At 36.7% G+C, this 8,761-nt stretch overlaps 1 protein-coding gene across 1 annotated transcript in view; it reads right to left on the bottom strand.

Moving 5' to 3' along the window:
* Positions 1–255: 255 nt before the first annotated feature.
* Positions 256–8,761, bottom strand: part of PRKAR2A (protein kinase cAMP-dependent type II regulatory subunit alpha) — a 154,355-nt gene continuing 145,849 nt past the window's right edge. Inside the window, exons 10-11 of the mRNA XM_007499823.3 lie at positions 4,981–5,113; positions 256–4,500 (exon numbers count right to left, since the gene is read on the bottom strand). Of these exons, the coding sequence (XP_007499885.1) occupies positions 4,367–4,500; positions 4,981–5,113 (267 nt within the window). The 3' untranslated portion in view covers positions 256–4,366. The remainder of the gene's footprint in view (positions 4,501–4,980; positions 5,114–8,761) is intronic.

The following is an 8,761-nucleotide window of genomic DNA, read 5'->3' as shown; positions in this document are numbered from 1 at the left end:
GATCTGTTAGGGCCTAATTATAACATGAGGTGCAATAGCAAACCTGCAAAGGCATCACAAGTAAATTGAACTTAAAAGAGTAGGGTTTTCTCAATGGGATCTTAAATCTTTTTTTGGTGTGGGAACAGCTTTGGAAATCTGGTAAGCATATGGACTCCTCAGAAAAGTGTTTCTGAATGCATAAAATACAAGTTATTATAGAGGAAATAAAATACATTGAAATACAATTATTGGAGAACATAACACCAAACACAGTTTGACATAACATGTCAGCATTTATTAATCAAAGATGAAGCAAACCCGAGATGGTGAGGTTTTTTTTTCCCCTTTTAAAACCCAAAGCTTGTTTGTGGCAGATGGTGGCTCTTTAAAATAATGGTCATTTACATGTTGAATACTATATAACAACTCTTCCTTTTTAGAGTCAAATACTAAATTAAAATGGGGTCCCTCCTTTAAATTACTTTGGGTGGGGAATCTCACAAATCCAATGAGACACTTCTGATGTCATGTTTAGAACTCAGGTGAAATACCCTTAAAGCACTTTTAGCCTTGAGGTAGCATAATTATGCTGAATTAGATTTCTTTTTTGTTACGGTGAATGGAGGAAGAAGCCCTAGTTACCCATTTTAGCCAAAATCAGGCTAAGTGGATTTCAGGAAGTCTCCCATGAGGTTAGTGACATCTTTTTCTTCTATCTTTATAATACAGACACAGTCCTGTAAGTTATTAAAATAAACAGCAAGGTCTCTGACTGTACAATAGATGACTGACTTGACTGAAGACCATCAGCAGTAATAACTGCAAGAACAACAATAGGTAAGTGGAGTGAAAAAGCCCAAAACGGTTTCTATTTTGGCAAGGTTGGTTACAAATACAATTTGAGAACAAAAAATACAACATCAACTAACTGAAAACAAAGCATGAAGGATGTCACTTTGAAGTTTTTTTTTCTTTTTCTCAGGGCAGAATGCACTTTTTTTTTAAGAGACAGGATTCATTAAAAAAAAAAATCATGAAAAGCCTGGTCAAACAGAAATATCATAAGCCAGGAGGACACTGCTGACCAAGAAAGGCTCTTCTCACTGACTTCACAAAAATCACAAGCAGAGCATCAGCAGACAAATTGTTTCTTAGTCTCAAGTCCACTGTCTCTTGTCCATTTTGCTGCCGAGTTCTTTTATTAATAGGCTCATATGTAGAGCTCTCTTCACATTCATCTCTGAGGATCCACAGCAGTTTTTTTTCTTTTAAAAAAAACAGAACACAGAGCAACATCAATCCAGAAAACAAAACCACACATATTCATCCTTCAGAGATTAAAGAGTCAAAGTCATTGGAATAAAATTGGGCTCAGAAGATGTATATCAATACTGCTAACCATATTTCAAAGTTATCAAACCTCTTCTCCCCTCAGTACAAAGGAAATAGCAAGGTCTGGAAAGAGTTACATGAATCAGTCTTCTCCCAAGGGGAATATAATATAAAAGGGATAATAAGAACTGCTGAGGTGGAGCTTCCTTTTGTTCCAAACTGATTACTTGCAGCCCCCACCAAACACAGGAGATACCATTGAACACTACAAAAATGTCACTGTCATTCTGATGTACTGGTGTAACTTAGAAAACAACACAACTTGGTTTGCTCAGCCTTACTTTACCCCACTGCAAAAGGTACATCCTCAGAGCTCCACATTCTTTAAAATCCAGCTTGGCTGCCAATCTTTCCCTTTTCCCTGTTAGGCAATCCTCATTTACTCACTCTTGAAGCTCCAATCTAGGCCCACCCTTGACCATACAAACAGAGGGATTTGATCTTCTGAGCCAAATGTCAATTTTAATTAGGACAACTCAGCCCAACAAAAAAGGCTTGAAGCCTGTTGGGTTCCACAGTCATACGGAACAGCTATGTGAGTAAGACTGGGGCACAGGGAATAGATTTTGAGGAATAGGATTAGACTATGAAGGAAAAGCTTAAAACTTCTTGACACAATCCATATCTATCCCTAGCATGCAGTTTGCTAGACAGTCTAAGTGATACAGATGCATGGTTAACAAACAGCACCTCATTTTGGCTTTTAATTTGGAAATAACTTTTTAGGGCTGCTCTGACAATACATACATACACACACACCCCCCTATATATATATATATATATGTATATATATATACACATGCATTATATATGTATATATATAATCTCTTACAGCACCTTCTCCCTATTACTTTTAAAAGAACAAGTACATATATTTAAATAGCCAAATATCCCATAACCTGTGGCAAAGAACTATTGCTGTTCATGCCATTTAAAATTTAAGATCCAAAAATTAGAAAAAAGGTGCAAAACCTTGGAAACATTAATGACATTTCTGTTGCTTTCTGGATTCATCTGATAAAAAACAGACACTGCAGAAAAGAATGGAATTAGAAAAAAAAATCAAAACATGAAATGGTTTTGAACAATGCTATATCCCTGTTTCACCAGCACGAATCATAAACCAGCTCACAATTCTGAGAAATGTGTGAGCTAATACAGTGCCCTTAATAAAGATTAGATCTGCTTCCAATTCATAAAACTTAAAAAAAAAAACAAAAAACAAAAAACCTTAGGATGAATGAATAAGGATTGCTGCTGGCTGAAAATTCTTCGTATGTGTGTATGAATGGGGGAGGTAACTACATGCCATCATGCTTTTTACAGATGTTAGCCACACTGGCCATATGTCCATAGCAGAAAGCCCTAGCTTGCGTGGTGGTGAAAGGTAAATACTGGGGTCAGTTCTATTAGCATCCTTATCCACAATTAAAATTATACAACCCCAGATACATAATTGCTTGGGCAGGTCCCAGTGAGTCATACAAGTCAAAAGAAAATGGAAAATGGGAAGAGCCTATTGATCTACTATTAACTTGCTATATATTTAATGCCTATCTTTATGCAATTTTTGTGCTGCTTCTGCAATCCCCTTAGGATAGATTCTCAATCACTCGGATGGAAAAAAAATCTTATTTAAAGCATGTCAAGTTAACTCAAAATTCTACTTGATATATATTAAAGGTTAAAGAGGAGTTCTATTCAAACACAAACTAAATTTCCTCCCCAATAAAAAAAAAACAGAACACCAAACATCCTGAACTCCCTGATTATAAAGCCTTTAAAAAAAATTCCTGTGAAATAGTAAATGTTGCCAACTTTTTGAACACTTTAGCAAATACAGTTGACATCTGGGAATGTCTAGTTGAGTGAGAGAACATTGTAAAAGAATACAATTGAGGGGAACTCCCTTGAGTACAGAAAATTTTTTTACTTTAAAGTTACTGAAAAAACTTTTTCCCTCTTTAAAAAGTATTTTAAAACTGATTATTCAAAAGCAAAATTATGGCATATCTCTGAGCAGTAGGCAGGAACAGGTTAACTTCTCAGCAATATTATTGCCACCTGCCAATGTGGACAATTGGAAAGAAAAAGGTGGCAGCAATTTAATAGAGAAGTTTTTTAGGAAGTTAAAGCTAAGACATCTCTAGACCTCTTGTTCTAAATGGACTATAATTCTGTCACACTAACTGAAGATACTGAATTTTAAAAATTGACTTTCTGTTGACACTAGGAGGTTGAAAAAAACATACTCTCAGCTCCTCCCTTTTCTTCCTTTAAGACAGGTTTACTGCTGAAATGACCTGACTCTAATCCCTTGTCTATGTTTCAACCTTGTACTCTTCTCTTGAAAGACTCCTTAAATGCTTTGGAATCACCTGTAACATGTTTAACTTTCAGTAGGTAGCACAAACATCACAGTATCATAATGCTCTAAAGATATTACTTAAAAATACTTAGGTAATTTTAATTTCAAATCTAAAAGCTACAATTCAGAGCAGATTTGACATTCTCAGAGTAATGACAAAGGAAGAGATCAGAGACTGTAAATCTTTCCTCCCTGGGAAGATGGGGACAGAACCAGTTTCTGCAGCTTTGTTAAAAAACAAAAAACAAAAAAAAAAACCAGCCAATAGCAGTAGCAGCAGCAAGAGAAAAAAAAAAAGAGGATTTTATACTTTGGACTTTGTATCAGGCACTTAAATTGCTGGAGAGACATGCCATTCTGAACCAAAGGTGTGAAAAATGAGTTAGAAACATCATGAAAATAAGTCTAGTAAATGGAATTTCAGCAGCAAAGTGGAGGCATAGATTCAGCCTTTACCCATCCAAATGTGCTGAGACATGTTTTCTAAAATGCCCAAGACGACAGCAGCAGCAGCAACAGCAAGAACTGTTCTGTAGTGTCTGTTTTCCTTATGTGTTGTGTTGTTGACAGGAGGAGTTTCTGTATCAAACTGAGAAGGCACGGGGGAGAAGGGAGATGCTGTGCCTAATTTCCTGGGTCACTCAGGTCCACGCTTGAACCAAACATTTTCACCAGTTGCTCTTCATAATTGGAAATATTCCTCTTCATAATGTCCATGCAGGGCCCAAGCAACCTCTCAAATGCCTGGACATCCATAACTGCATTTAAAACACAAGGAAAATAAATGGATAAGTGATTTTTAAAATGGTATGTCTGCAAATCATTCCTCATGTATATTTTAATCCCTGGAATACAATATCCTTCATTTCTAGCTATTAAAATTTGAGGCTAGGCTCAGGTACCACACTTCCTCTATGAAGTATTTCCTGAAAATGATCTCTCAAATTTTCTTAGACCCATTTGTCTGGGCCTCTCCTTTGTTCTTATTACACTATATTCTATGTTATACTTAATTATGAACACGATTCACCTGCTAAGAGCATATGATAATCTTTTGATAACAATATAATGCCAAATCTTACAAATATTCTTAGGACAGACTGTGAGGACCAAAATGATAGATTCCATGCTGAAATATGGGCTAAATTCTGATTTGCTTACAGGAAAAAAACTAGGCTTAAATGTCAGTGGAGGGAAAGGAGGGAAAAACACCACAAGAATAGAAATAAATGGTTTACCTAAGCATTTGACATCTCCAACTGCATAAGCAGAAGCTGCTCTGGGTTTGTTGGTGACAAGAGCAAGTTCTCCAAAATACTGCCCCTTTTGACACCGGGCAATTTCCACTTCATCCTCTGTGTCCTTATTTGTCTAAAGCAGAAGAACATTTAGTGTTCATTCTAAAATTACCATTTTGAATATGCTGAGAAAATTTTTAGTTGTAAACATGGACATTTTCATAGTACAAAGTGTACTCAATGTGATTACTGAATAGCTCTAACACATAATGCCGCACTTCTTCTGTACATTATAATTTACACTGGATAACAATTACAGCTTACAGGAATTTTTGCTAGATCATCTCTGAAGCCTAAGGAGTTTGTTTTGGGTAGCTTCTCAGTTATCGACAACAGTTAGGACCCTCCTACAAAGTTATTCTGGGATGAATCAATACTTCCTGCAGTATGATGCATTACTTTACTTAATCCACACTCTATGGCCTAACCAAACAGGCCTTTTTGCTATTCTTTACCATGTGATAGTTCATCTTCTATTTCTGTGCCACTGTATAAGCTGTCCCCTGGACTTGGCATGCTAGTACTCACCTCTGCCTCTTGGAATCTCTGGTTTCCTTCAAAGCTCAGGTCAATGATCAACTTCTATCTGAAACCTTTCCTGATTCCCTTAGGTAGTACTGTACAACCTCCCTCTCTCTGACCCTCCCCCAAAAGCCCCATTTTATTATAATGAACTTGACAAAAGCCAACAAAAACATTTCCTCATACTAAAAAGAACAAAAGACTACATGTGATTTAGCTTCTTATATTATCTTATGTTACATTACATTTAACATAGTAGTTCCAACATGTCATGTTCATCTGTGTTCCTTGGCTAAAATAAAAAGTGCCATTATAAATATACATGTTTTATATACAGGTCCTTTACTTCTTTCTTTGATCTCTTTGGGAATATACCTAGTAGTGATATTACTGGGTCAAAGAAAAAGATCATTTAATGAGTTTTAGAGGATAGTGCCAAACTATTTTTCAATGGTTGGACCAATTTGTATACTTCCTATCTCCTCCAACATTTATCATTTTCCTTTTTTCAATCTTTGTCCATCTGATGGTGTATGGTGGAATCTCAGAGTTTTAAAAATCTGAATTTCTCATATTAGAGATTTGGGGCATGTTTTTTACCTTATTGTTGGTAATATTCATCCTTTGGGCTCTTGTTCTTATATAGCTACATAAATTTTCTATGTATTTTATATACCATTTATTAGAGAAATTTGCTGTAAAGATCTGTCCCAAATAAAAATCTCCCTCCTAATTGTAAATTTATTGTTTCTATTAACATTTTTTCAATTTTATGTCAAAATTATCCTTTATTTCCTCTGATCTTTTTAATCTTTTGTTTGATTCAGAACTCTCTTCCTACAGATGGAAGTGAAAAGAACTTCATCTGTTCCACTAATTTGTTTATACTATCAGATTTTTTTTCCATTTTCCCCATAGTTTTCCAATAGTTTCTGGGAAATTTGTGTTCCAGAAAACATAATGTTTCAGTTAACATAATAAGTCCCTACCTCCTCATCTGGGAATACTTGGGTGTTATCAGACACTTTGGCACATTCCTAAGCCTTGTGTTGTGGGAACCTAATCTGTTCTACTGATCAACTTTTTCAGGTTTTTTTTTTTAATAAGTAGCAGGATAGTACCCCCTCCCACTTAAAAAAAAAACCACACCATATTGATATAATTTTTTTTTTTAAAGAAACCCTTGGTTCCAAGGCAGAAGAGTGGTAAAGGCTAGGCAATGGGGTCAAGTGACTTGCCCAGAGTCACACAGCTGGGAAGTGTCTGAGGCCAGATTTGAACCTAGGACCTCCCACCTTTAGGCTTGGCTCTCAATCCACTGAGCCATCCAATTGCCCCCTGATGCAATTTTTAATAACTGTTGTTGACACTTTGAGATCCAGGTTCTCTCCTCTTCCCCAAGATGTTAGATAATATGATACAGGCTGTACATTTGTTATTATTTCCAAGCTGTCATGTTGTAAATGAAGACACATAACATTTACAACTAGAGAAAAATTCATGAAGGAAGAAAATTGGAGAATGGTGTCTACATTCAGCTCTGTTAGTTCCTTCTGTGATGTGGATAGCCTTTTCCATTATGAGTCCTTTGGAACTGTCCTGGATCCTTGCATTGCAGATGACAGTTAAGTAATTTACAGCTGATTACTCTACAATATCGCTGTTACTGTGTACAATGTTCTCCTAGTTCTGCTCATTTTGCTTTACATCATTTCATACTTTCCAGGTATTTTTGTGATCATCTTGTTCATCATTTCTTATGGCTCAATAGTATTCCATTACAATCATATACCACAATTGTTCATCCATTCCCCAATTGATGGACAACCCTTCTTTGCCACCACAAAAAAGAGCTGCTATAAATACCTTAGTACAAGAAGGTACTTTTCTCCCATCTTTGATCTCTTTGGGATACAGACCTTGAAGCAGTATTGCCGGGTCAAAAGATAAGCACAGTTTGATGGCCCTTTGGCATGGTTCTAAATTGCTCTCCGAAACTACTTATTAGTTCACAGTTCCACAAATGGTGTATTAGTGTTTCAATTTTTCTTCTTCCCTTCCAACATTTATCATATTCCTTTTTTGTCATATTAGCCCAATACTAGCTAGTTTTGATGATTCTTGCTTCACAGTAGAGTTTGAGACCTGGATTCAAGACTTAAAGGAGAGGAATAGAATGATGACTCCAAGGAGTATCAATAAAGTTTAAATCAGGAAGGGCAATAGACTCAGAGTGAAGTAAGCTGAAAATCTAGTTTTTGTCCTCTTATAAAGGAAGGCATTAGAAGATATTTGATGTTCTGCTTTCCAGTCTCTACTCAGAAGGGAGAGGAGGCTGAGGGAGGTGGTGCTAGGAGGAGGAGGAGGGAGGAGTCAGAAACACAATGAGGAAGTTTAGAAGTCATGAGCTTTTCCTGGAAGGGGCATCTTGTTTAGTTGGAACAAGGCAGGACAGCAGGTGCAAAGTGGAACAAGTCTCTAACATTTTAAGCTGCAAAGGTGGTGCATTAGTAAGAGTTTCCTTTTTAAAGGAGTTCCTTATGCCAGAGAAATAACATCTTCAGCCCCTATTTGCACTCTATTGTTTAAACTAGTTTTTTTAAAGTCAAATCAATGAAAATGATTAAGTGCCTACTAGGTGTTGGGCACTGTGCAAAGTACTAACAATACAAAAGAAGGCCAGTCAGTTCCAACATCAAAACAATCCCTGCTCTTCAGGGACCTTACAGTTTGGTGAGATCCTGCAAACAGTCCCATACAAATGAAATCACTTCTGGATAGACTGGAGATGACCTTAGTGAAAAGGCACTAAGACTAAGGAAGCCTGGGATGGAAGGCAGTACTTTAAGTGAAACATAGAAGGAAGACTTAAAGGAAGTTAGGAGGCAGAGATGAAGGCAAAGAGTACTAGCATGGAGGACAGTCAGTAAAAATGCCGGGAACTGGGAGGAGCATGGTGTTGGGCACTGTGCAAAGTACTAACAATACAAAAGAAGGCCAGTCAGTTCCAACATCAAAACAATCCCTGCTCTTCAGGGACCTTACAGTTTGGTGAGATCCTGCAAACAGTCCCATACAAATGAAATCACTTCTGGATAGACTGGAGATGACCTTAGTGAAAAGGCACTAAGACTAAGGAAGCCTGGGATGGAAGGCAGTACTTTAAGTGAAACATAGAAGGAAGACTTAAAGGAAGTTA

Source organism: Monodelphis domestica, chromosome 7 (assembly GCF_027887165.1).
Source record: "Monodelphis domestica isolate mMonDom1 chromosome 7, mMonDom1.pri, whole genome shotgun sequence".
NCBI lineage: Eukaryota > Metazoa > Chordata > Mammalia > Didelphimorphia > Didelphidae > Monodelphis > Monodelphis domestica.
The sequence above is the reverse complement of the archived record's forward strand: the minus strand, read 5'-3'. Positions and strand labels throughout refer to the sequence as shown.